The sequence below is a fragment of the Cyclospora cayetanensis genome, unplaced genomic scaffold (genome assembly GCF_002999335.1).
Source record: "Cyclospora cayetanensis isolate NF1_C8 unplaced genomic scaffold, CcayRef3 CcayRef3_contig_161, whole genome shotgun sequence".
In the NCBI taxonomy this organism is placed as follows: domain Eukaryota; phylum Apicomplexa; class Conoidasida; order Eucoccidiorida; family Eimeriidae; genus Cyclospora; species Cyclospora cayetanensis.
The window spans coordinates 64,397-92,262 of record NW_020312105.1 but is presented as its reverse complement, the minus strand read 5'-3'; the positions used below and the strand labels follow the sequence as shown (position 1 = coordinate 92,262).

The 27,866-nt window shown below is 54.5% G+C and overlaps 4 protein-coding genes across 4 annotated transcripts; all 4 read right to left on the bottom strand.

Moving 5' to 3' along the window:
* Window positions 1-464: 464 nt before the first annotated feature.
* On the bottom strand, window positions 465-3,811 carry LOC34622105 (the record flags this gene model as incomplete). Its single annotated transcript, XM_026337060.1, has 3 exons — window positions 1,543-3,811; window positions 670-1,091; window positions 465-606 (listed from the first exon to the last, which is right to left on the bottom strand). Coding segments are annotated over exons 1-3 (2,833 nt in total), but the record flags the coding sequence as incomplete, so codon positions are not given.
* Window positions 3,812-4,940: 1,129 nt separating this feature from the next.
* Window positions 4,941-11,442, bottom strand: LOC34624146. The gene is made up of 14 exons (XM_026337059.1): window positions 10,971-11,442; window positions 10,326-10,839; window positions 9,913-10,011; window positions 9,369-9,484; window positions 8,646-8,995; window positions 8,207-8,246; window positions 7,874-7,999; window positions 7,522-7,602; window positions 6,821-7,343; window positions 6,289-6,481; window positions 5,994-6,149; window positions 5,761-5,863; window positions 5,434-5,694; window positions 4,941-5,200 (listed from the first exon to the last, which is right to left on the bottom strand). The coding sequence occupies exons 1-14, from the start codon at window positions 11,440-11,442 to the stop codon at window positions 4,941-4,943; spliced, it is 3,294 nt and encodes a 1,097-aa protein (XP_026192844.1).
* A 2,808-nt stretch (window positions 11,443-14,250) lies between these two features.
* LOC34624147 (zinc finger protein 853) lies at window positions 14,251-16,479 on the bottom strand. The gene is made up of 3 exons (XM_026337058.1): window positions 16,018-16,479; window positions 14,639-15,281; window positions 14,251-14,513 (listed from the first exon to the last, which is right to left on the bottom strand). The coding sequence occupies exons 1-3, from the start codon at window positions 16,477-16,479 to the stop codon at window positions 14,251-14,253; spliced, it is 1,368 nt and encodes a 455-aa protein (XP_026192843.1).
* An 8,252-nt stretch (window positions 16,480-24,731) lies between these two features.
* Window positions 24,732-26,453, bottom strand: LOC34624124 (pro-resilin). Its single transcript, XM_026337057.1, has 2 exons — window positions 26,081-26,453; window positions 24,732-25,840 (listed from the first exon to the last, which is right to left on the bottom strand). The coding sequence occupies exons 1-2, from the start codon at window positions 26,451-26,453 to the stop codon at window positions 24,732-24,734; spliced, it is 1,482 nt and encodes a 493-aa protein (XP_026192842.1).
* Between the last annotated feature and the right edge of the window lie 1,413 nt (window positions 26,454-27,866).

The window sequence follows — 27,866 nt, the reverse complement described above, 5'->3', positions numbered from 1 at the left end:
CACACACACACACACACACACACACACACACACACACACACACACACACACACACACACACACACACACACACACACACACACACACACACACACACACACACACACACACACACACACACACACACGCACACACACACACACACACACGCACACATACACCCTGAGGCCACCGACTCCCGCATCGCGCGATTTTGAGGGTCCCTCCCGTTTGGCAGAATTTGCGGAAGCCGTTTCTAAGGAGCAAAGCCTCGTGCAGCAGCGCCGAAGTGCATGCTTTCAGCCTCCAAGCGACACTGGAAAGCGCGCAGACTCTAGGAACATGCGGGGGGCAGAAACGGGAAGGAGCAATTGAAAGAGGAGGAGAAAAGAGACAGCAGGAGGAATGCTGCACGAAGGAGAGGGCACCGAGAAGCGGTTCGAAACTTCCTCAAAACGACGCCTGGTGCTTTAAATGCAGCCTACCAAATACTCGAAGATCGCCCTCCTTCCAGAGGTGCACATCGCGCCAGTTCCTACCGCTCGTGAAGCCAGTCAAGAAGAAGGAGTCTTCAGTTTCTAAGCTCCCAGACGCAGGTCTAGGAGCAGCCTGAGTGTGTTGCAGCGCCTCAGGAGGAGGCTCTGGGGAAGAAGCAGGCAGCCTGTTGCGGATGCTGCTCGTTTGCGCTGCTTGGAACGCCTCGGGAGTTGGTGCTGGCATCTTTTCCTCGTGAAAGAGGCACCTGCAGACCTCTCTGTCTGCGTTCAGACAGGCCGCCTCTGGCTCTGAAAAGTCGTGGATTCGACAATCGGCGAAGGCTGAGAGAAACTCGATGCGGCTTAAGGAAGAGGCTCCTCGCGCAGAATGCGGCGTGCTTGGCTCCGACGCTTCCAAGACTTGCCCCTTCTGCTGCTTCCAAAGGCAGCAAAGCGGCAGACTGAACAGAGGCGGCACAGGTCGGAAAGCGTTCTGCTTCAACAGCGAAGTGTGGACGTCTCCGCCCTGCAGCTGCCACCAATAGAAGACTTCATCAAGACCAATGTTGTGATTTCTCAGCAAGAGTTCTCGCTTGTTTGCAGAACCACCCTCGCAAGAATACGGCAGCCAAGGAAGTTGCCAAGCGCGCATTGAGGTGTCTGTACACAGACGCGATAGAAACACATCTGCCTCCATCATTCCTCAGCAGTCCTCCAAGACACCCACACAGCGAAACTCCTCAAACCACGTCCTCCCTCCCTCACTCTCTCTTATCCTCCCTCCCTCTCATCTTTCCTTCCCTCGTTTTCCCTCCCTCTTCTTCTCTCCCTCCCTCTTTTTCCCTCCCTCTTCTTCTCTCCCTCCCTCTTTTTCCCTCCCTCTTCTTCTCTCCCTCCCTCTCATCCTTCCCGCCCTCCCTCTCATCTTTCCCTCTCTCCCTCTTTTTCCCTGACCCTTGCCTCCTTCCCCCCATTCCCCCTTCCCCCCGCCTCCCCCAACCTCCTCATTTCCATCGCTGCTCCACCCCGCGCTGTAGTTCCCCTAACTTTCTTAAGAGCTACATCTTAGCGAAGAGCCGTCTTGAATCACCTGCGCGCTCCTTCCGCTCGCCGCCAACGACCTGACGCAGCTCCTCCTCCACGTGCAAACTCGCGAGAACTCCTATGCATTCGGCACCCTTCAAGCACCAAAGCTGCCTCTCCCTCTGAGGGGTCTGAAGCCACTCAAGAGCCAACAAATCGCCGGGGCTTGCGCGGCAGGAAGGATGGATTTTCAGAGAGGCGCGTAGAAACTCGCGGATCTGCCGCAACAAAGTCGAACGCCGCCTTCGCAGCAGCTCTTGCTGCAAAGTCTCGGAATGATCTCCTTCGTCAGTATTTCCAACAGCGTCCTGCTGGGGAGGCTTTAAAATATTCGACTCCGAGGAGTCTGAGCAGCGTGAACGCTCTTCAGGCGCTGGCGCTCGCGCAGAGAGACAGCGAGGGGAAGCCTCGAGACTTTCCCCAGATAGCCATCGCATTAGTCCCTCCAGACAATGGAGGAGCAGCGCAGCTTCCGCAGCTTCAGCAGCTTCAGCATTAACAGCCCCTGTCATGTGGCCTCCTGATGTCGGAGCTTTTGCGAGCAGCAACGGAGGGGGTGACGCTGCCGCTGATACCGCTGATACAGCTGCAGCACATTGAGGCGTCAAGAGGCTCTGAGCTTTCGGATAGCCGTCGTCGTGCTGCTGCCTCTCAGACAGGGCTGCTGAAAGCTCCTTCGGGCAGTGTATGGACACCTCCGGGAGCGTAGCCTTTAGCGCCGAGCGAAACGCCCGCGGACTAATCATGTGGCAGGGCGCTCCAATCGCCTTCTGCATCATCTCGAGCAACAGCGGCTTGCGCTCCAGCAGCCACCCCTGCAATCCCGTGCCGAAGGCGCAGACAGAAGGTGCAGCAGCAGCTTTCAGCTGACTGCTGCTGTTGCTGCCCTCCTCCTCCTCCGAAGTGGCATCCGTCGCCTCCTCTGCAGCAGGAGGATTTAGAGGGAGAAGGCATTTAAAGTCGGCAGCTAAGGCGCAGTAGAGGACGAGCTGCGTAATATTCTTGAGGCCTTTTTCAGCGGGTTCCAGCGCGTCTGATGAAGCCTCCGCTGCCTCTCCACCTCCTGCTCTTGCCTCAGAGGCACTGCGAGAAGCAGAATGCAAACTAGAGACGCACGAGCAAGCGCCGTCTCGTGCATGCGAAGGCCTTTCTTGCTGCAGCATTCCCTTCCCGCGCAAGGGTTTCTTCAGAAGCCAGCGAGGCTGCAGGATCTGAAGAAGGATGATTCCAAGACTCCACACGTCTTGTTTCGCGCACGCTGCAGTGTGGCTCAAAACACCGGGTCCAGCTAGGATCTGCTCGGGGGAGAGGAAGGCGAAGGATGCAGGGAGAGCAGCCGATGGCGCCAAGCGCCCTCCATCCGTGAGGTAGGCAAGTCCCCATTCGCTCAGCTGTACGTTTCCATGCGCACTCAAGCGGATAGTTCGAGGCTCCAGACGATTGTGAGCGAGCCCTAAGGAATTCAAATAGGCCAGAGCTGTCACTGTCTGGGTAGCTACTGTTGCTAAGAATTCGAGTTTGTTCACGGACCACCCGATACAGCATGCAGCAGTAGCTGCAGCTGCTGCCTCTGCATTCGGCTCTGCCTCCTCCGAAGCCTCAGCCTCGTGATCGGAACGCCCGCCTGCTCCCTCTTCATTGTCGCCTTCCTTGGGCAGATCGCAAGAAGGAGCATTCCCAGGCAGTGGCGTGCTCTCTGCACTGCCTCCTGCATGCAGCTCGCCATCTCTTTCCCAGGCCCTCATGATATCCTCGAGGGACAGAGACCACTGCTCCGAGACGAGATACACCCGGCTCTGCTTCCTCAGAATGTGCGTATAGGCGCAGAGATGGGGATGCCGTATTTCCTTGAGCCGCTGGAAGCGCGAGATGATCTCGAGGTGGGGGGGGTCGCAACCGCTTTTATCATCTTCGGAAGGGCGGCTATGGCGAGGTTTTTGTCCTCCCTTAGCGGCGGAGTCTGCCTCGTCCTCGGCGCCATCGCAAGACGAACGCCTTCGCCGAACGCCTTCGCATTCGCTACTTATGGACCGCGATGAGGCAAACGAACGGGGAGAGGATAAGGGTGCCATGCCCCCTTCGCAGTACTGCCAGGCCGACTCTTGAGCGCCCGGTTCAGTGAGAACCAGTTCAAACAAACCATCCTTCGCGTTTCCTCCAGGAGCGGCATCCGCTGGCGCAGTGTTACCCCCACGCCGCTCATGACGGCTGTCTGCGGCTACTAGGAGGCTCTGCAAACCCAACTGAAACTCGGAAAGAAGCCCTACCGACATCGCTCATGTGAATTCTGGAGCATTTCGAACAAACTGTGACGTAGACGGCCGGTGCTCATGCGAAGGTGAGGCACACCAGTGATCGCCACAGTGACTCAAAGCGCACAGAAACGGGCATCACGACAGGGACCTGCCTCGAATGCCTTAAGACAGTAGAAGGGGATTGATTAAATTCCTGGATGCATTTCTATATTTAGAATCACGCGTTCCCTTGTCTCCACACCCTGTCGAACCCTTAACGCGTGCATGGCACAGTGCGCTTAGAGTCGGCCCTCCGCAGCCACGCAGCCAGCAGAGCAGCGGCTGCCCTTTGTGTTTACCGCTTCGCTTCTACTGGCACTTTGACAATTAGAGCTAACTCCTTTTACTCATGGGGTAGGAGGGTTACTGATTCTTCCTAGCGCTAATTTTTTGGGAACATGCCATCCCTTGTCATCCAGCGAGCAGCTGCAGGAGGAAGGGCACTTGCTTGCAAAACTCTTCACTATCCTCCGCCTTAGCTTCTAAGTGTCTTCTGCTTAACGCACAACCTCGGCTTACCAACATCGTTTCTGAAGTTGCGCGCGGCGCCATAAGGCAATTCTCTCTTAACTTCAGCGGACTTCAGGCTACGGAAGGAACCACGCGAATCGCTTGGGTTCTGCCCTACACGGTAAATGTCTCGAGTATTTTCCAGAGCTACTTAACTCAAATAAGCAAATTCGTGAAGCATTTGTAGAATGTGCAGATGATAAGCATCCCTAACAGTGCTAAAACTTCCCCGAGTAGCGCCTAGCAATTCCATGCAGCACGACGAAGTGCCCGAATGGAACACAACCCTAGGAGTTTCGCAACCCTCCTCCGAGTCTGCCTCTGCAGTCCTAAACTATTGCTCTCCAGAAGGCGACCATGTTTAGTTCACTATTTTACATGCTGCTTCCTGCGCGATGAAGCCTCCGCCGTAACAGCCGAAAGAGACTCGGCCATCTCAAGTTTCTCGGCCTGCAATACAAGGAATACAATTCGAAAAATGCAAATCCACAGTTTATCCGACTCGACCAACCACCGACTAAAAGGCAATAAAATTCCGCACTAACCACAACGGAAATGGGAGGATTATGGCCTTCTGCTGTTGTGAAGCAATCTCATTTCAAATGAGACGACACGCCGAGAAACTCACCTCCACTTTTCGCCTTCGTGCGAGTTCTCGCTTGCTTATGGAACTGTTTGTTCCTTCGATGAAAAAGAGGGCAGCATCAAGAGTGGGGTCCGCATCTGCTTGCTCATTACTGGAGAAGCTTTTGAGCGGCGGGGCAGCCGGTGGAGGACCCTCGCTCTCTCTTGATCCATTAGGTGAAGAAATACGCTTCTTCTTTCTGTGCTTTTGTTGCCGTTGCTTCTCATCAAACGCTGTAAAGAACGTAGGGCAACACAAACCAAACGTAGAAAACTAAATTACTTCTCAGGGCATGCAAACAAGCAGTTAGGCGTACACTACCTCTAAAGGCATGACCTATACACGACGCGCATTCGTATATAAGCTCAACAAAACAACACGACATGTTTCGTGTCGTCTTCAAAGTTACTCTATAGCTTCTAGGAGAGGTTTCAAAATGCAAAATTAAACACTTTAGAGTGCTGACCGTCAAGAAAAATCTGGTCGATGCTTGCAGCTGCCTCTGCGTCAGCTGGCCCATCCGCTGCAATTTCTGTTTCCTCCTCTCCGTGGTTTTTCCTCTTCTTTTTCTTAATCTTGTCACTCTTCCGCATGGCATTTGAATCGTGCTCTATGATAAGCTGCTTCGCGATGGGGTCCGCCTGAACACAACACTCGGTGCAAAATGCAGACCCCCAGTTGAATATCGAAAAGCCCAGAAAAGAGGCCGCTGGCTCCGCCCCTCTCCCTTCTCCAAAGAAACAGGATGGTCCTTGAAACAAGTAAAATGCGTCAATCAACCATATCTTTTAGCCTAATAGTGCACATAAGCTCACCATAAGGCCTTCTGGCAATGGCGTTTCTTCCTTCTCCTCTTCCTCGACGGCCGGTGTTGTGAGAATATCTTTGAAAAGGTCCTGAAACATTGAATACAAACTGCAGCGGGCGACCCTCGAATGCCAAGTTCAGCTATACAAACCTGTTGAAAAACATCTGCGGCATCTGAAAGAAAATGAGTATGCAAATTATAGAGTTCATGTTGCTTACACGGGTCTTGCTGCGTTTCTCTTGGCGGGTCTGCCACTCCTCTTTGCTCTTGGTGTACCGGTAGATCTCACACTTCATGTACGCAGCGTAATTCTGCGCTTTTAATTCCTCTTCGATTGTGAGCAGGGCCTCGACGATCTGCCGCTTGCTCTCCGGCTGAGGCAAGAACACCCACTACAAGGGCATTTGCAATGATGCCTTTACAGCTCAAGAAATGAGGCAGTGTCGTTTCAAGACCTCTGCCCTCCCAGGAGGCCAAAGAGTAACAGAGGGACAACTAAGCCTTCCGCCTCACAGTTGCGCCGTTGTAGATGGAAGTCAAAACGAATCCCCCGACAGGATCTAGTGCGAATAAGGGCACGAATGGCAGCAAACTCCTAATCATATACTGAACAGCTGAAGGCTGAATTCCGTCGTTTGCAGGGTCCGCAATCTCTTGGATCACGCGAGAAGCCAACTTGTTGGTCGCCATCAGCTCGAGAAGAGGACTGCAGCGGAGGGAGAACACAGAGAGAAGGTAAGCAAGCGGTGCCACCACTAAGCAACTACTTCAAAGCGTGTCAATGGAGCAAAGGCAGGCCAGCGCGCGTGCTCGTTTATGAAATTCAAGTGCCCTCTTCTCAAGCAGCCAAAGCAGCCATCGGAGTCCAAGCAGCTGACAGGTTTTACAAAAAGGAACGTCCCTGGACCTCGAGCCATCAGCACCACTGTAGCACCCGAAAAGTTCACTTAACTGCGCGTGGATGCATATTCTTGAAAACACACTCCCTCCTAAAAACACCGGCTAAAGTTTTGAATCGTCCTTGCGTCCGCTGTTCCCTCCTTACTGGATTTCAATAACAGGCGGGCTGCCTTTGACCTTTGACTTCCACTTTCTGACTGCGAGTTTGCACTCTCTGCACGACTTGATAAACTTCTTGAATCCAGCGCTCAAAGGCTGAATCGTTGCTGGAGGAAACTTCAGGAGGCTCGTCACAATGGAGCACCCCGACGGCGTGCAGATGTCTTGCAGCCTCAGCTGCGAAGGCTCGAGGGGGACACGCTCATGCTCAGATGTTGCTTCTTTGTTTATCTCCTCAGAATCGTTCTCCTTCTTGTCGCTTTCGGCGGGCTGGACTTCCTCCCCCTTCTCGTCGCCAGGAAGGAGCTCGCTAGGAAGGTCTTCTGGAGTGCACAGACCCAGCAAGCACCACCAGACATAGGGTGTGGCGCTTCCTCCCCTGACGCCAACAGCCTCAAACATCTTCCTCGCGAATTCCTTGTAAGACGACTGCAAGCGGCGGCACGCTTCCGCACACCGCCACAAAACAGCGGACGTCGAGGCAAACAAACAGTCGCCAAAGTTCAACGCTGCAGCGCACACCCCACCCGCTTCATCGTCTTAGGCTTTGCGCAACTGTAATTCCTTTGAGCGAAAATGGTCGCTGCATGGATGCTAGAGAGGCACTCACACAGTGGATGCACAAGCAGATCAGAGGGAGAGCCACACCGCAAAGATAGCTTGCATTGTGCTCAAGAACCGCCTCACCTTGTATTAATTGCTTTAAATGTGCGGCTTGGAAGACTGAAGACTGCAGAATCTTTTGCAGCACAAAGTTCCCAAAGCGACCTGCGTCCCCAAGCAAAATATCCGCACCAGAGCTCTTCCAGGAAAGCACCAGCGAACAAGACCCGCTGCCCGAGACAATATGCGGAAACAGAGGCAACTTGAGGGGAGAGTCAAACAGGAGAAATTCGCCTTTCAACACGAAACGGGATCCATTTTCCTTGATATGCAGCCGCACAAAACATGCATACATGCCTCCGCTGGCCTTGAACGCTTTGCTCACGCCGCCCCTCATTTTCCGCGCCTTCACTCCCTAACTCGGCACTCAGCTCACCCTGCGCCAATGTATTCGCCTTCTTCAAGATCCAGTGGGAAAACGCTATCTGGAAACGCTCAGGGCTCAGCAACGTGAGGCCCAGTTCCAGAATGCGGCTGCCTGTGGGACTGTCCACCAAGGCGTCTGAAGCACAGCAGCAAGCACACCGCAGCAGTGGCAGGGGCATGGATGCAAAGCGACGCGCAGGCAGCCACAGCGCGCCAGTACATCCATGAGAGATGTGGCTCAATACGAATGGGCTGCCGGCGAGATTCAGGAGGCCGAAGCAGAGTGCAGCAAACTAGGAGAGACCTGGCGCAAGCCTTAGGGAGGCGCACATGAGGTACGTACCTGCAATCTGGACGACAGCCTCAGCCGAAGAGGAGCTTGCCTGCATGCACACCACTCTGCGCGGCGCGTGGTGCGGCATAAAAGGAAGCCGCTGACACCTGCAGCGCGAGCTGCTGCGAGCTCCGCACTGAAAGTCCGCATTCCCTCTGTACTGCTGTTTGGACGACCGCAACACCTGGATCCTCGAAAGCCCAGAGCAGCGCTGTGCAGCTCACCTCTGAGGAGCAGAAAATTGAATCGAGAAGACGCTCAAGGGCCTCTGCGCATTGCATAACAAGCGCAAGGCCACCACCCCCACCCGAGAAGCACGCCCATGAGCGATCACCCGGGAGAGAGACGGCGCCTTTGCGTGTGGCTTCCTTTCTGGACCCATCGCTGCGGCCAGATCTCTGTCTCCCCCTCCTCCCCTCTCTCTCTCTCTGCAGCCTCCTCCTTTCGCTTGATGCATGGCACCGAACAACCCTTCCAAGCTCCCCAAACCACGCACACTTCCTCCCTCGTCTTGGAGTGTCTTACCTTCCTGCTGACGCGCCTGGAGTGCAAGCATCAAGACCTGCAGCCCTGGTGCGGCGTATGTGTCGAACGGGAGATTGAAAGGGTCCGTTTTGATGGTTTCCGTTGCCTCCGCAGCGAGTGCCAGCAGCGCCTTCGTCAGCGATTTGGGCACTTTGGCAAGGCGTGCGCTATCTGCAGCCTTAGGCCCCAAGACAGCAGAGAGCGCAGCGCTCACCTGGGGAGACAGCAGAGTCTCTGCAGAATCCTTGCGAGTCCGTCGCTTTGCGCGGCGGCCTGGTCAACAGCAAGCCAGGGCGAGAATGCAAACCGAATAATTCGCACATACCCCCACGCCATAACATGCAGGCACGCTTTATTTCCCTCCCCATGTGCAGAGAGAGCTGCAATACCCTCGAATGATACAACCAGCTCCCCCATACATTGAGACCCTGCCCAGCTGGGGTCCACCCCAGACCTGTGCACCCACGTGCAACAATTTCGCAAGGCACAGCACCACCCCACGCGCAAGGCTCACGATCCGCACCGCTCGGCCTGTGTGCTGTGGTGGATTAAAGACACTGCTTATGAAGGAAGGCACTGCCTTTCCCCTGCTCCCCGCACGCCCACCTACACAGCGGCAGTGCCCTCCCTCCGTTCTTGCGCCTACCTGCTGCCTCCGCGGGGAGCAGACAGTCGATGCCTGCCGCAGCGCGTATCGCCGAGCGAAAGATATGGGTTCCAATGGCGTTCTGCATCAAAGATCGCCAGCCACCACTCTCGGACCTGAACAGGTGGGGGCCAGACGGCATGATGCACACCCGCATGCAGCAGAGACGAGCCACACAACCCATGGCATCCCACAGCCAAGGAGAAAGAAAGCCCCCTAAGAAGCGTCCTATCCTTCGCAGACACTCTTGCCTCTCTACGCTTCCTCCCTTGCTTTTCTACGCTTCCTCCCTCGCCTTTCTACGTTTCCTCCCCTCTACGCTCGCACTGTGCCTTCTAGAGCCGTCAAGCTCGCATCTCCGCCCTAGGCGTGCGATTGTTGGGCAGCCGCTGGAGCCTTTGGACGTTTCTAAAGGAGAAAGGCGGGTAATTAGTGGCTGCCCACTGGCAGAGACGCGCTCTGACAGGAAGACAATCAAGGGTCGAGCTCCCACCGCTCTAAAGTCCCCCCTTCTTCCCCCCACCCCGTCCTCAGGCACCCTCACTTGAGCTTGTGCATCATAAAAAGGAAGAAGTCTTCCACAGTCTGTTCATCTGAAGCCGCAACGCGCAAAATCCCCAAAGGACCAACTGCGAAAGCGTCACTACTCTACGGGTGGAAGGCCATTGGAAGCCCTGTCACGCTGCCACGAGAAACGCTCGCCGCAACACGACACAGCAACAGCAACAGCAATAGCAATAGCAACAGCAATACTAACAACACCACCCTTTCAACCGACCCCAAGTCACTCGACTACCGATGTAAGGTCTCCGATGTATATACGTGTATGTATGTGTATGTGTGTGTATAGGTGTAGAAGTGTATATATATGTATATATATATATGTATGTATATATATATACAAATGTATGGCATGTATGCGTGTAAGGGTAGGTGGGTGAAGCACGTGGGCCCCACGGCTTACCCTTGCTCTTGCCCTTTTTTTGCGTCAACTCGAACTCAATAACGGCAGGTACAGAGTGCAACAGCGTCTGGAGGACATGCGAACCATTGGGATGAACAGCCAAGCTCGGCGCCAAAGGCGCGACAGCCCGCATGAGGCTCAAGTAGCTCTCGAGGCAGCGGATGCGACACTGCAACTTCTCCGCTTCGGACACCTCCCCAGAGCCAAACTCTGGCTGTCTCCCGCCTTCCTGGAAAGCAATAAAATTTGCGACGAGGGATATGAGCTGCTCCACGACTCGACTGCACTTGGGGTCAGAAAGCACCAGAAGGCCCTGCAAAACATGCGCCAAGCGGCATACTAAGGATTCCCTTTGCAGCCAGGTTCCTCGCACTGCATGCCCCGCAGTAACAGCTGTAGACGCGCAATACGAAACACTGCCTGCGTAGAGGTCAGAAGTTGCCAACACCTCCCACGCGCTGCATGTCAAAGGTGCTGTGTGAGCTTTCCGCCTTCCTCCTCTCCCGCCTCCTTCACCAAGCGGGCGCAGCAATCGCCGTGTCTGTTTGTCTGTCTGTCCGTCTGATACGGCTACGGGCAGCTTAGAAATTGTCCGCTCCCCCGGATGTCGCTATTCGTTTTTTACTGATAGCAATGACTTCCGTCCGTTCGCCTCCTAAGGCCTGAGAGCACCCCTCTTCGCCCTCCACGAGCACAGAGCTCATGGGAACCTGCGCCCTCCAAGAAAGCGCATGCTCTTGATGCAGAGCTAGGCACCCATAAACGATAGTTGCGAACAGACTTGCTTACCCTATCGACTATTTCTTCTAGAGTCGCAGTGACGAAGGCTTCGAATTGCAAATCGCCCTGGAAAGGGCAACTCTCGATGAGCCGCTTAATCCTCACGAAGTACTCCGACAGTCCAGCGGCCAGGGGAGCCGCTTGTTTCTGCCCTTGCCGCAATCCGCCGGAAACATCTCTAGAAGACGAAGTCGTATCCTCGTCCTCCTCGTCGCCCACGTCAGGCACTAGGGCTTCGACCGCGTCTGCTTCCTCCTCAGCGGCGGCAAAAACAGTGCCATCCTCCGTCTTCTTCTTCTTGTGGCGCTGCCCGCCTCGTCGCTTCCCCATTTTTCTCACGGGAGCTCCTCGCACGTACAGCGTGGTCCTCTTCGATGCTGTGGCTGCCGCGTCTTCGCCCTACGATCGCCGCCGATCGCGTCAACAGGCGATGCCAAACAGCTCCAATTCTTCAAAAATGCAAAACTCCGAGGAAAAAGGCACGCCTGCTGCCGCGGGATTCCGCAAGCCCTCTTTAAATAGTTGCCCAAGCCTTCCAAAGGAGTCAGCGGAAGGGAGGGGGCCCCTCGTACACCGAAAGCCCCCCGAGGATCTTCTAGACGCCTTTAGTTCAGCTAGGAAGTCGCCATTCACCATCTCGCCGCTGAATGGCGAAGCAAAAACCTCTTTTAGAGGAAGGCACTGTGGGGAACAGTCTCTGGGCTTGCCCCCCTGCTCGACCCCTTCCTCCCCGTGTGGTCCTCTGCGCGCAGGGGAGTGGCAATTTGCACTTCCGACCCGCACTGCGCACTCCTCATATTGATTTCTGCTTACACCTAAACGATTCTAGAGCAGCTGCAGAGGGAAGATCAGCAAGGTTGGATGAAATGCAGTGTTGGAAGGATGCTATGTACCCTACCTGGACGTCCGCTTCGACCAGCAGAAACGTGGAATGATAGGTGTACTGGGCTACAAAAATGTCTTTTTAGCCTAGAGCCTCCTCCACCCACCCTAGACCGAAGAGCTTTTAGCCGTTAGTCGCCGTAGAAGGAAGCGCTACGGGACCCTTGAAAATATCCCATGATGACTGGCTCGCGAGGCAGCAACGGGCGACACAAGCGTAGCAGTCTCTATTACACCATGTGTGTTCACTTCAGAAGCAGTCGAGAACTCGATATTGGGTGTAACTGCTTGCTTAGTTCTTACTTGCGGCCAAGTTTCGACAGTTAGCTCCATGCCCAAACATCAGTTTCAGGTACACTGTCCGTCGAGCTCTCATCTGTAATGGAGGGCCCAAGGGTGCAGCTCAGCAACTTCCACGCGCTTGGCGGCCGTCGCTGCCTCTCTCTCTCTCCTCTCAACCCCAAATCCTGTAGGGTGAAGATGGTCGTGGGATCTTCGAGTAGACACCTAATTACTGTTCGTTCTCTTCTGCAAAGTGTGGGGGCCTAGTAAAGGGCTTTGCCAGAGACTCTAGAAGAGGGAACATCACGGATGACGCTGGCACCGGAGGGGGCAGGCAGCCTGGGGTCCCAGAAAGCTTTTTGTTTACTGTGCGCAGTGGTCGACACGCCCGTGGCAGCCCTGATAATCTTGAGACTGTGTGTGGCTAGCGGGATGAAGTTGCTCTTAGCACTTTCTACTACACCAGTCACGTTCAATAAATCGTTGTCAAAGAATCTACAATACGTCGTTCTGCTGTTGTATGTCCGATTAATTGCGGAGGCTTCTTCCCACGGTGCGAGAAGACGTAATGCTGTTGGCGCTTGCGCTGCATGCCCTCTAGAACTAGTTGTGAACGCTTGGAATGCTGAGAGGGCGCAGCCCAGCAACGCCCACGTACTCAAGCCTACTCGGCTCCTCTCCCCTCATGTTGGGACTTGGAGGGGGGCCGGCAATGGATAGAGAGAACTTGTTTGAAAGCACTCAGTGATTTTAATTGGTTTACGTTGAGTCTGCAGTTGAGTAACTCCCCGCGGGGGCTTTTGAGGAAGCCTTATAGTAGGGGGAATAAACAGCGGGAAGACAACCCCCCTAATTACGAGTCATGCATGCAAGTGTCCTTTCAGTTGTGCCGTCAATAAAAGTAATGCTGACTCTAGAGGAGAGAGCCGCAGTGCAAATCGCTACGGTTGCTCCCTCCGCGTCGCATGCCTCGAGTTCCTTAGCGCCTAGCTGTTCAGTCAAGGGCTTCTCTGATGCTGGCTGGCGAGAAGTGAGCACTCTAGGGTAGCCTACAACTGTCTACGGGCAGTCGCGTGTCTGCGCATTCACTGGAAGCTGGAAAGCACCCAACTTGGGAACCATCAAGAACACGCACAAAGCCCTCGACCTCCTACTCCTGAGGCACCACCTCAATTTCGCTGTACATGTTTGCATCTGTTGGTGTTTGCCCGGCCGCCTCTGTGAATGCGTCGGAGCGTCCCTCCGTTTGTTGAAACACGAATACGTTGAAATCCATTCCAACAAGTCCTCCTTGTCTGTCTGTGGTGGTAGTGCTCCCGCTCGCATCCTTTAGCAGCCGCAGCTGCGCGCTCGCCGCTGGCTAAAGAAAGCGGACTCGAAAGCCAGAATAAAAGGCAGAACTGCTACTTCCTCTTCGTTTGGACAGCCTGCGCCTTGAAGGGCGAGACGGTGCTAGTTGTCACGGGAAGAGAAACACCCTCCGTTTTTTGTTTTCGCAGTCTCAAGGAGTGCCGCCTCAAGAGGCCGCTGCCCTCCATCTCGGGAGAACGGTCCTCCAAAGGCAGCCCTTCCTGCACTCCCGCCAACCCCTCATTCTCCGTTCTCGATCCCCCCGACGTCGCATCCTCCAGACTGCTCACTTCCATGGGAGACGCGCGGCAAGCAAGTCCCCCTAAAGGCCGCTCTACCCCCCCGCTGGTGGTACTCGAAGACGAGGCTCTAGAACGACGACACCGCGATGAAGCTCCCGTCTGAGAGCCTTCGCCAAACTTAGGGCTTCCCACATCCTCCAGGATCTTGCCCTTCGAAATCGACGCCTCTAGTGATGACCGTTTTGCCGCAGTAGCAGCGTCCGCAGACGCTGCCTCACCCCCTTCCAAAGCTCGCCCTTCTGCCCATTCCACCTGCACCTGCGACTCCCTCCGCCGCTGCTTTACCGGCTGTCTGGGGGTGCTGGCTTCCGCACAGGGGCCCCTACAGGTCGCCAGAGGGGGCCCCTCTAGTGGGGGACAGGCAGCAAGTGTGGCTTGAGGACGACTCGTCCGGTGGCTTTCGAGTTGCATCCGCAGCAATTTCTGCTCCAAATGCCTTCGCAAACGGTGCGCAGTCTCTAGCTCCCCGCTGGCTTGCCGCGCAGTCTCCGCGCTTTGGGCCTGCTGCTGCTTCGCAGTCTGCAGCTCCTTCAGAACCTCCTGGATCCTGTGCTGCAACTTGGACGTCTCCGCTTGCCGACTTGCCTTCTCTGCTTCCCACCGGGCTAGCGCTTGAGCCACATGGCCGTCCTTAGCCTCCAAATGCTTTCTCAACTCCGCCTCCGTCGCCTGTTGCTGCTGCAACTGCTCCTGCAGCTGGGCAAGCTCACCTTCTAAAAGGCCGCGTGCTGCTTCTTGAGCCGCCTTGGCTGCCCTCTCCTCCTCTGCCACTCGCCTCACCTCCTCCAGTGCCGCCTCCTTTGCCTGCGCCTCCGACTGCATCTGCGCTAAGAGGGCTGCTGTCTCCTCGCTAGAAACTGTCTGCTGCTTCAGCTGCTCCTCGAGCTTCCTCACTGTGCGCGCTGCCTCCGCCTCCACTTCCCTAATGGCCTTGTCGCAAGCCTTTTTGTGGTGCTCTTCTACTTGCGCCAACTTCTCTTGCTGCTGCGAAGCCGTCTTGGCTAGCTGCTCCTGCTGCTGCTGCAACTGCTCCTGCTGCTGCTCCAACTGCCCCTGCTGCTGCTGCAACTGCTCCTGCTGCTGCTGCAACTGCTCCTGCTGCTGCTGCACACGTTCCTCCATCTGCTTGAGTTGCTGCTGAAAGAGCAAGTCCTTCTCTGCCAACTGAGTCTCTAAGAAGCAGTCCTTCTGCGTCGCTTCCTCTCTGAGCCGCTGTAACGCCTCCCGTAACTCCTGCGCCTGCCCTGCTAAAGCCTTCGCCTCAGCTCGAACGGCCTGCAGCTCATTCTCCCTCGTTGCCAGCGAAGCTTCCACATCCGCTTTCTGCTTCTCAAGGGAAGATACAGCAGCACGCTGCACGCAGACGCGCAGAAATTGACAGGAGGCAAATGGACAGAGGCAGCGCGAATCTCGCAGAGAAGGCATGGCCCACAACACGAATGACTAGGAATATGAAGGCGATGGGTAGAGGCATGTGCTCGCTACGAAACTCCGCCAACGCCACGCCATACAGGCGAAACACACAGTGGGAGACAGAGATCTTGCTGCCAGTAGAAACTATACATAGAGCGACAAAAGAGATCTCGAAAGAAAGACGGAGGAAGCGCGCTTTTTTCGTGTGTGACTCACGAGCTTCACGCGTTCATCCTTCTCAGACCGCAGGGTTTCGACGAGAGAAGACAGCCGATCCACCTCCTTCTTCTTCCCCCGCAAGTTTTCCTCAAGGCTCAGCAGGGAGTCTTTCAGATGCTGCGAGCACACGAGGACGAAGCGGAGAAGAGTATGACTGCAGGCAAGCGGCCAGGAGACGCACCTATAGATGTGCGCGGAAGGTAGCTGGCGAGGCGAGGCGCAGGGATGAAAATGCAAAAATAAATAAATAAACTGCAACTCGGGCAGCAGGTCGACTGCGCGAGGTACACAAGGCAGCAGAAGACAGGAGAAGGCGGCACTCTGCTTGTGGAGGAAGTCAAAAGACTGCTGACAACTGGCTAGTCCTCTCCTGCAAACGTTTTGAAGAACGAAGGCGTGGGATCGATGGGGCAAGCCGTCGCCACCACGACACATCTCTTTCGTGTGCATCACTCACCTCTTCTTCTTTCCGTGACACCTCCTTTTGATCTGCCAAGAGTTTTTGTGTCTGAGTGCTCTCAGCGGCCAGACGAGTTCGCAGTGCTTCCACCTCCTTCCTCGCTGCCTCGAGCTCCTTCTCTCGCATCCCCCTAGACGATTCGGCTGCCGCTGCTGCATCGGTTGCAGCCTGCTGCAGCCGTTGCTGCACCTGCTGCAGGATGCAACAGGTGTTCGCCTCCCCTCTGAGGGCCGTGTGGAGGGCTTGTGAGAGAGAAGCATTCTGCGTGAGTGCACGCTGAAGCTGAAGCAGCGTCAATCTTAACAAGGCAGCTGCAGGTTCCTCCTCAGCTCCTTCTACGGCTGTAAGGGTTGGTCCGCCTGAGCCATTCCAATGCCTCCCACGAAAAGCCAGCAGCTCGGCTTGCTTCGTTAGAGGCCTACTATGGCTGCCGTCCCTACACCCCGACATCTCCTCCATTCGACTTGCACCTGCGGGAGCTCTCGCGAGTTCCCTCCAACGCGCGAGTCTCGCAGAGCCCCTCCTTGCAAGGAGTTTCTGTACGACTAAGGCGGCTTTCCAATGCGTGCAGATCACTATAATGCATACAATGGCTCATGGCCAAGGGGTGAAGATGGGGCAAACAAATTCCTGCGGTCGCCTGTCTGTGCACCCTCACGGCTGGCTGCCTGTCTGTCCGCCTGTCTGTCTTCCTCTAAACTAGAAAGTTTCCGCGTAATCTTTTACCCTCCAAGAATTGTAGGGCCGCGAAGGCAAGGAGCCGAGTCAGGGCTAAGGAAGGCCGGAGGGTGGAGGGATGAGGTGAGGCAGAGGTGAGGCAGGCGCTGAGAGTCTCCCGGCTACGGAAGGAAGCGGCACAAAAGAGAGATCTGGAGATCTTGATAAGTTGGGAACACTTCTGGCATCATCAGGGCATCTCAGCAAACACCCGCCACACCACCGTAGGTTCGGTGTTCTTGGGCAGAAACGAAGGGCATAGGAGTGATTCTACCCATAGGAGATGAAGCAGCAGCAGCTGAAAACGAAGCAGTGAAAGAAAATAGACAGATATTATGACAAGAGGACAAAATTAGCCTCCTGGCTAAACTGTGTGCGGAGGCAGCGTGCGGCGCCGCTGAGGTAGGGGGCTGGAGGCCCCAGGGTTGTGGTGTTGTTTCGATATATATATTAATATAGTTGTATGTTTGTCTTTTTATATGGCAGAGGGGTCGCGGAACCAAAAAGCGTCTGTTCTTATTCTCATGGTTCAATGCGCGCTAGTTGTTTAAAGCCCAGTTTTCAAATCACGGGGAGAACCCGTAAGGGGAAGGCTTGGCGGGCTCCAGTCTTCCCGTGTAACAGCACCTCCGCTGTTATACACACACAGTTTTAAGTGAATGACGCGCCGTACTAGAGAGTTGCAACTCTCCCTGCATCGGTGCTTTTGCACAGCTAAGACGCACACTGAAATTGCACAGCAGTACAACTTCAAGGGCGTATCCCTGGGCTTGCCCTTCTGCATAATCCCCTAGACATGAGGCACCAACGAACACCACCCACCCTTATGTCACCAGAGAAGCAACCAACTCACAATCGGGCAGTAGCACGACAGTTGGAGGAATTTGTTTGGCCAGACTGCGTCCCTATGCGCCCCACCAAAACCTCTAGCATATGCACGAGCCCTAACTGCTGGCTGGCGAAAACGCGCCCATATTGCCATTCAATCGAGTGTTAATAGCACATGCGAAGGAGTGCTGTCATAGGACGCTGAACCCTGCGTACCACCTACGCATGCACACCCGATAGCCAGAGGCTGAGGGCGTGCAATCCTGCGCCGCGCTTCTTGCGCACGCATATACCGCGCGTTGCATGCTCATTTGGGCTGCTGCAATAGATTTTGGGGGGCTCATGACAGACCAAATTGCGTACATTCCGAGAAGTGAATACGCTTTCACCTAAGGCATGTTACCTACTGTAGCACTCCGTCTAACCTCTAGGTGGGGGACTGTAGTGGGCTGGGCTCAACAAAGCTTTCTCTACACCAGTTACATCCAATTGAGGATCCATCAGCAATTGAGTGTGCTTGATATGGCTGGTGTACATATATTTGGTTGCGGAGCACTACGAGCTCGATACTAGAAAACGCAGTGATGTCTGCGTGTGCGCTACATGCCACTGGAAATCAGCACTGAATTTTTGGAGTGCTTAGAGGCTGCCGCCGCTCCAATACACCCTAGCTCTCCCTCGATGTGGGCGCACAGAGGGAAGCGAGCGAGGGAAGGAGAGTTTCGTTCGAACAACACTCAATAGCATCATTAGTTACCTATTGAGTCCGGATTTTTGTTTATCGAGGCCAGAAGTAAAGTATCACAGTTGGTGCCATCGCATGGTTCGACGATGTGTCCGGCTCGTCCAATGGCTCTGGATGCATTGAGATGTTAGGTTTACCTACAGTAGCAGGCCCATTTTGATCAAGTCAGTTGGTGAAAAGGTCATTCGGTTTTCTTTGGCATCAGTCTAAAGAGAAGATTCTCTCGTGATAGAACTTGGCAGTGGCACACCGCCAGGCAAAGCAGCAGTAGCTGGCCTGCAAACTGATGTGAGCGCAGTAGCTCTACGGCCGCTAAAAAATGATGACTTGCCAACCCAGGTATTGTTCCTAGACAAGCCGGCTGGAGATGTACCTTGCTTTGTACCCCAAAATAAAGAGGAAGTACTGATGCTTTTTGCATGTATATTGGAGGAGGATGCATTTCAATGTTGGGTCCATTTATGCAGAGAAGGTTGCCTGCCCGAAGGGATTACTACGGCTCAAACCTGCACACAAGCCCATACTCGTCGGTTATGCCAAGACGAACTCAGCACCAGGCTTTGGGATATTTGAGAAAGCTGAAGCAGGGAACTTCATTAATGATGATGCTTAGATGGATATCCACAGAGATATGAAGCTTTTCTTTGCACAAGGAACAACGTCCACAACAGATGCTGCACAAGTGGTTTATCTCTGGCTTACTAAAAGTGTCACGTCAAGTCGTAGCAGGATGGTCTTGAATTCAGCGGTAAACAATTGTTCGATAAAGCGTCCAAAAAAATGTAAGTGAGGCGTCAGCAACAGATAAGTACAACTCCTACTGCTATGGCCGATAGGGCGAAGCCATAAGGGGACATTGACCCTGTGGATGTCGGACCTGGGTCACTTTAACCTATCCTACAGTCCAGGGTAAACGGGCAAAGAAAGCAACTGCAATTTCACGTGTTTAAGCAACCACAAGCATCCTTACAACAACACACCTTCTTGTTATTCGGGAGATTGTGACATATTCGCCAAAACTGCAAGCGAATGCAACAAGCCAAAGAACTTTGAAAAAGGAACTGGGCCCAGCGGAAGCAAGCTGCGTGGCATGCGAAGAAGGGGCATTCTCGAGACTAATATTTTGCTATGCAGCGTACACCGCAGTTAGAAGGGCCATAGAGGAAAGAGCCGCAGTTGGGGGACTCACCAGGTGTCAATTCTCCGCTGGTGAAAGCGCAATTCAATCGCCAATGCTCGAGCTACTCGATACTGAAAGTCAAGCAAATCTCTTATCTCATGAGACGGCGCAGAGGTAAAATCTGTTAGTTCATTCGTTCGCGCGGTCCCATAGGCTCAGGTTTGCTGACTGGCGCCACAAGGCCCAATATTGGCAAGGCTAGTGCAGCTATGTACTAGTCCTATTCGCGATTGAGCTCTAGCAGCAGGGTCCGTGACTTATATCTTCGACGTCTGCACCATGACTTACCCCTAGGTATGCCATGGATGGCCCAATGGAAGGCGCATGTGCGGCCACAGCCGCGTGCGGTGGAGATAAACGTCCCAGAAGGCGCTAGAAAAATCATATCTTGGTCTCCTTGGCTACTTCCAAATCATTTATGGTGAGCGCGGTAGAGTCGACACCTCATCACGATGAGGCAGAGTTTTCGCACAGCCTGGTCAGCAGCGCAGCTTAAGAAGACGGTTCTGATCATGCATCCAGTTTTAATGATGCTGCAACTGGTTCTGATCTACGATATTCCGCTAAACATGTGCAGCCGAGCAACACCAGAAATGCAACGCATCTTCATGCCGCTCAGTCTCCACCTCATACGATCTGGGCTCATGATATCCCAGAAAACACTTGGAGCTGACCCAGAGGTCAGCTTAAGACACGATAGGGTGCGCTGGACTTTTATTGGGCGGCCAGCCTGCTGGCCGCTTGTCATTACTTAGCAAATGCAAGCTCCTTGTAATTTTTCTAGAGGACGGTGAAGCGCAAGAACAGCCCAGCGCTCCTAGGTACAAACCAGTGCTGGTGACAAAGATGGAAGGTGCCGCATATGCGACAAACTTGAGTCACCAAACAGGAGCTCAATCAAAAAAAATTCCCGATGCATAATTGGCGAACCACTTGACAGCAACCACTAACCAGCAGCGCTCGACGTTACATATCCCCAATCAGCATGATGGCAGGCACAAAACGGCGTTACTGCACACTCAAATATAACTGTATACCATTTGAACTTGTAAATGCATTAGCTGAACTACAACGGCCGGTCAATCGGGATCCTAACATCCTGTTTGAGAGAGAGCTGGGTGGAGGTCTAGATAGAGGACTGTCTATATGGACACAATTTAGTCTTTGGCCGAAACTTTTGGGAGCATCTACAGCGTCTCCGGCCATCTCCTTTCGTGTAGCAGGCTAAGCAGTAGGAAAGGAAGGCACACAACTTTTTCCAACGAGGAGCATCGTCTTTCTTGGAGTCCGTGCTTCGGCTGCAAAAGTTTAGCTAAATTCATAAAAATACAAGACATTCGTTCCCGGACTCGCTCGAATCGTTCTTTCTGTAACGAATCTACCTAAAAAAACAGAGGCTGACCTAGACAGAGCAAACTGATCCAGCAGCAAGGACGCATATCGGCCGCCTTTAAGCTTTTCGACGCTTCCTGGCTATATGCATCGGTTTACTCTAATGGGCGATACTAGTAACGCAGCAGTGATTGTTATTCTTTCCCAACAGGCTTCTGGCTATCCGAATAATTAGATTACTTATCGTCGTTCTTAGCGCTTTACCGAAACCGACCAGTGCCCATTTTAGGAAACGCAACCATATGCGGTGTGGTAAGTCGTGAAAATGCCAGCGCTGTTTTCATGGGGCGCATGTTACTGTCCTGGCCGACCGGAGGTCTTTAATGTACCCAACGAAGAGGCTTGAGGACTTTAAGAACCTTCGAAATGTTTGCTGGTTTGGGCATCTCCTGCAGTTCGAATTTGCGCTGAAGTGGCGTCCGATGAGCTCTCGCGATGCCTCGACAGTTCATTATCGTGCAGCGAAGCTGCGCTTGTCTGTACGAATTCATGATTTCTATCAAAAATGTGTGAGTGTCGTGCGTTAACTTCTGTGCACCTGCTAATATTGCTAAAATCCACGGTGACGCAACGGTGGAGCACTGCCACGTTAAGGACAGCTTGCTGGGGCTCACAACAAAGCAAAAGCCCCGTCGCTTGTACATTCCGGCTTCTCTTCGCAGCACTGTTTTGCCCAATGCAAATAATCCTGGCCGCTCATGCATTTATTGGGTCTGTACTCTAATGAGAAAGCTCTCACAGCCTATCTGGTGGACTTGGATGCATTCCAGGGAGATAATTTCCCACTGTCATGCCCAGATTACTGGCCGATGAAGCCGCGCAGCTCTTCTTAAACCGGTATTTTGCAGAGCTTCCCGGCCGATGAAGGGATTCAGGCTTATCTACTCTGGATCCTATTGTTGGAATGCCAGAGATTAATGGTCACTGTAGCATCTAAGGCTTCATCAAAAGACTCACCAAATATGCCTATTTTCGCCTTTGCTTCAGCTCTGGCACGGCTCCATATGTCGATCAATTATTCTGAAATCATGTCCGAAAGCTTTACGGATTTTCCCGAAGTATCATCACCAATAAGTATCCAAAGTTTGTTAGTGTGCTCTGCCATGCTTTTATGACCCGCCTTTAAATGGACCAAAATATGACGACTGCGAACCACCCTGAGACTAATGGGCGAACAGCACGCACCAAAAACCATCGTTTGCAGGATTTGTAGCACTGTGCTCTCACAAACCCAATTGCTTGAGATGAGTTTCTTCCTTGTGCTGCATGGTTATATACTACAACACTATCCCTGTTTGCCCATGCCTTCCCCGCCTCCTTGATTTACCATGAGGATTTCCTCTTCAGTCTGCGCCTAGATCTGGTGGGCCAGTGTCAGCAGCCACCCTTAGCAGCTGAGAAATTCAGAGGACAGTTATGCAGTGCACGCGAACGTGCGCGCAAATTCGAGAGAAACAAGCACGGATTCGTGATAAGTGAATGCCGGCTGCAAATCTCAAGCGTAGAGGCTTGGTTCTGATGCGTCGGCAATGATTCCGAGGCTCACCAGAGGATCAGATGGAGCAATTTGCGGCTAGGTGTCTAGGACCTAGGTATCAATGCTCTTTCTTATTCTATGGATTTCTCTAAATGTTGCAGATGTCATAGGGCTGCTACTATTGCCATTTTTTACAAGTCTCCAAGCCCTCTGAATTATTCGCAGACTTTGCAGCGCATGCAAGCGACACGAGTGGAAGCAGAGGATCCACAGAGGCGTAGAGGTGCTGCATTAGAGGTCTGTTGGGTTGCGAGGATACAGTCGATGGGAACACCCAGCGAAATTTGGTGGGAAAGCCGGCTTCATTGATCGAAGAGTGAGCAGCTGCGCGCTTCGTTGCTTGCGGGAGATTTTGCGGCTTGGGTTAGTTACCAACGTTAATCTCCATGGACAGTTGTCCTCGCGTTACGTGGTGATTGTTTTTCCTCGGCGCATGCCGTGCGTGAGATGTCGACATCATCGAGGGGCATGCTCGAAAAACTGCTAGATATTAGTGTCAAGGTGTTCTCTACGCACAGATTAGAGCGCACCACCCGCCAAAGTTGTCCTTATAATGGGTAAAGTTTTCTCCAGATTTTAGAACAAACTTGACAGCAAATGATGTAGAAGTACTTACATCGAGGCGGCGCTTCTCACGGCTCCAACACAGGGGAGAAAGACAGCTATCTTGTGTGTAGCTGCTACCTTCGATCCCTCGAAGCATTCACAGCTAGCTGCATATGGCATATATAGCACACGCACACAACATTGCGTCTTCCTCTATAGAACTAACAGCTCTGCGCAATAAATCCGCTCTACGAGCAGACAAACCAAGTGGACAATTCCCTGCACAACTAATTCTAGTCAATTCTCTTCTAACCCTAAACTACACGTAATCAGCTTAGCAGATCCGGCGAAGCGTGACTTGGCCAGCCACCGTTGCACACAGGCTATTGCCAACGTTTCCTGCAAATGCCCTTTTGGTCGCCATCTGTTTTAGGCGGAGAGGCAGTGGGACACCGCGAACTTTTGCAGCACCCAACCTCCAGGGTTTTTCTCATTTCTATGGATATGTTTACGCGCCACTATTGCGCCCCCTTACAACTTTTATATCGGTGAATTTTATACCCTTCGTAACATTCCAGACCCCCTCCCCCTTTGATCTAGACCTGCTGCCTGCATAAAACTTGCGCCCTCCGTCCTCGCCGTTTCCTACGTTGTACCCCTTTCGGACCGAGTCAAAATGAGCGAGACGCACAGCCGTGGGCAGCAGCGTGTTGCAACTACAGATATGCGCCTAAAGTACAATTCTATATAGTAGGAGATAACTCCGTGCAGATGATACATCTCCTCACAGGCCTCCCCAGCAGGCATTGTTCTCTGGCAAAGAAGGGGAAGACAAAGATAAATTCATAAAGGGCGAACTGGCTGCTCTCAGAATCCTTCAATCTCGCTTTCTTTGGGGACGTGTGAGGCGAAGGGCGAGTTTGCCCTTCTAACGAAAGAGCGCGAAGGCCGAGCCCTCGGAAAAGGAAAGCCGTCTGCTGCTGCGTCCATGCACCCTCCGCAAGATCACATCCACAATTTGGCAAGAGACCTGTGCGCGTTCCTCCTCCCCCAGAAAACAAAACATACTTTTCCACACCCTCCTACTGGAAGCCTATTCCAGAGGACCTCAGAGGGCCCCCACTGGGATAGGCTTGCGCTAATGGGAGGGGCACAAGGGCCGGAAATGTGTGAAAGCCCCCATACCTCCCCTTTATAGCCTCCAGAGTGCACAAACTGGACGGAGTCAAGGAGGCCCACTAGGAAACAAAAAGGTGAGGCGAAATGGCATTCCTGACTGACAGTTGCCCCGTTCCCTGACTCCCTCCCGCCTTCCCTCGCCACCAAAATAAACGCACACGGCGGGATTGGGCTGAAAATTCGGCAACAGCCTACTGTTTTTGCTTCTGCAAAGGGACGGGGAGAAAGACTCGTGCGCACAAGGCGGCAGTACCCTGCCTTTCCCAGGAAGTTTGTACCACCAGCCCCCTTCCCCTTCCCCACTCCCGGAGAACTCTTTCTTGCCCAGTGTCAAGTGTCTCAGCATAAAACTTCAATACGAGCGGCGAAGAAGCAGCATATCTTCAGGAATGTGCTGCCACCACCCCTCCATCCCCCTTGTGAGTTAGCCCCTTCTTTCCCTCGGCCATGCGATGGCGGAAAGGCAGAACCTGAAAGCAAGCAAGGCCCTCCTAAAAAGGAACCGCAAGCCGATTCCTTCCCACAACGCCACCACCTTCTATCTCCCCCTCTCCCCCTTCCTGGCTTCTCTGCTCCGCGCGGGCGTGTCAAGCTGCAGCGGCCCTCGCTTTGCAACCTTTGCCCGCCAGTGCGTGACTCTGCACCTTCGACAGCCGCACTTTGATTGCCCAGTACTTCGACCTATAGAATCCATGGGTCTTCGCAGAAAATGATTTGTAGTAGCGCTTGCCACCCTCATACCAGGAAGCAATCCAGCTCCTCTTGTCCCAATAAACTCCAGCCACATCGCACTTGAGATCACTCGGGTTGTCTGGATCCGGGGCCTCCTGCTCTGGATAATCCAGGAGGTACTCGTATTCGCCGCCGTCGGCAGCAGAAGCAGCAGGCGGCACTCCAGCGGGTGGCAACACATTCGCCGTTCCCGGAAGTGTTGGGGGCCCACACGGCTGCGACAGAGACACCGGGGGCCCCCCCACAGCCTTACCGGACGCTCCAACAACGGGGCCCCCATAGGCATTCCCCAACCCCATAGCCGCTATAGCGCCCGCAGGTGGCTGCTGCAGGGGCCCACTCCCCCCCCTCCCTGAAACGGCAAGGCCTGCGCCCGCAAAGTCTTGGGCGAGGCCCCCTGGAGCCGTCGCCTGGGGCAGCTGGAGGCCCCCCGCCCCCCCCCCCGCGTGGCTGCCCAGGGGGCCCCCCCCCGCGCCGTTATCCCTCCGCTGTCGCTTCCTCGAGCTCCCCGTGAAGACCTCCTCGTGCACACTTGGACCAGGTCCGTGCGCGAGGAGTGGAGGCGATAGCTGCTGCATCGGCTGAGGCGTCTGCGCGTCAGCGTACACGTGAAACAGCTGTCGTGCGCCTCGTATCCCCGGACTGGTAGCCTCCCACTCCCGCGTGGCGTTCGGGAAGCTCCTGTCCAACTTGCTACACAAGTCATCGAGTTTCGAGCAGGCCGTGTGAATCGCATCCAGCCACTGTAGATACTTCTCTATGCCGGAACGGGGGGGGGGCCCCGAGGCCCCCGCATTGCTCGCACCGGACCCAGGGGCCCCTGCAGCGGGGCCCCCCGTTCCCCCAAAGCCACCGCCTTCACCAGAGAGAGGGCCTCCGCAAGAGCCGACCTGATCCTGAGACACATCCGCATAGACTCCGTGAGCGGATGCTCCTGTCGATCCTTCTCCGCGATCCGGGGAACCTTCTCCCAAAGGTGCCTCGCTCATCCTATCCGACGGACAAACAACAGCCCTCCCACCGCCCCTACTACTCGCGAGGCCCTGCCTGCTGGGGGCCCCCTGAGGTAACCCAGGGGCCTCCTGGGGGCCCCCGCAGGCTGCAGCGCTCGCCGGTTCAAGCAGCACTGCTGCGCTGTGCCCCTCATGGGGAGGGCCTAGTCCAGTGTCTGCGGGAACCCCCCGCGAGGAAACGCCATGATAACTTTCGACGCCGTCTGCGCCAAAGTCTGCGGGCACGCCACCCCCCCCAAATGCCTCGAGACTCTCGGCAGAGTGGAAGGGGCTCGTGTCTGCGGGCTGTGCGATGGACGTATACGCCGCGGGGGGCCCCCCCATGTCGGGTACAAAGCCCGCAGCGGCAGGCCCATGGATGGGGTACGTGAGAGCCTGCATGGGGGCGGAAGGAGCGCCGCTAGGTTGGTGCTGCTGCTGCTGGGTGGCGGCAGCAGATCCGGCTGCGGTGGTCGGGGGAGGCTCAGCGTGCTGAATCTGCTGGGATGCAGACGAATCTAGCACGCTATAGGCCACACCCGAAGCGGAGCAGGGGAGGGCTGCTCCAGTCGGTAGAGCATCCATAAGGAGGAACCGTCGTGTGGCTGCTGCGGCTGCGACGCCGATTCGCCCCTAGAGCTTCGCGCGCAGTCGGGCGGCTGGAGAGCTCGTAATAATGCTTCAGAAAAGTTCACCAACAGAGAGGAAAACACCTCCTACGAGGCCAGAAACACGCTGCATGTACCCTCTGTCGCTGTTGTTCCCCCAGGCAACCCGGTCTTGCTGCTATACCACCTCTCGCCCGCGTGAAAAAAGAGGTATAGGTATGTATATAGATATATGTATGTGGAGGTGAATTGCGCCTGCTATCGATGCTGTAAAGTTCGGAATCACTGCGCGGCTATAAAGTCTCGGCGGGACGGCAGCAGGCGCAGCGGCCGAGGCAGAAATAGAGGCCTTAGAGAGCCGCTGTTTTTGCAAGGTTCCCTCTAGGGCGTCGTCAGTGCGTGCCGCTTCCGGTAGCAGTGCAACGCGCGAACCTGTGGACACACCTGTTGGGCAGCAGCACCCACGAGTGGGTACAGCCCATGAGTGGAGGGCTCGTGGGGCCTCTATCCGCTAATTCAGGGGTAAAGTCTGCAGAACAAGGGAAAGATTGACTCCCAATGGGGTTTCCGAGGTGGCACCGGGTGGCAAGCGCTCCAAGGCGCAGCGTTTCTCCAACGCCTCGTGCCGATCTTGAACGAAGACTGGATCCTTGGGCAAGGCCCTGAAGGCAGGGGCCCCTGGAAACAAATACCGGACTGCTGGACGGAGGAACGGCAGACGGGGCAAGGGAGGTTGCGAGTGCGAGCTTGCGGAATACGCGAGCCTCCAGGCCTCTTGAGCCTCAAATTGAGTGCAGAATATAGAAGCAGCACGAGGTCTCCAATAATATGTGACAAAGGGAGCCCGCGGCAGGGCCAGCTACAAGGGAGGGGAGGTATATGCCGTCCACGAGGCAGTGCAGCAGGGGCAAGGGGCTGCCAGAGTTCGGGGCGTAGGGTTTAAAAATGAGGAGAGACGAACGAAGCAAAGAACCGCAGAGGTTGGGGGATGTTGGCGGAGCCGAGCATCCACATTGATGAATTGAACTGCGCAGCACCACGAGGCGTCGGCGAACAGCCGTGGGGCTATAGGTTTTGAGGCGTCGCACACCTCAGCGAAACAGGACGGCAGACAGGAGGCAACTACTCCACATATTTATTGCCACTCTGATTGATTTGAGGGGATAAGGGGCGGACGCAGAGAAGGCACGCCGCTAGCTGCGACGGCAGCACCACACGCAGGGCTTCGTCTGTTGTTAAACGACCAGCAGCAACAGCAGCAGGACAGCAGCAGCAGCAGCAGCAGAAAGAGGAGCCTCCTGCTGTCCCTTCTTTTCCTTTTAGAATATTTTCCGGAGCTAGATGACCGGAAAACCTTTCGATTTTAGAGCCGTATAAACTTTAAATCATA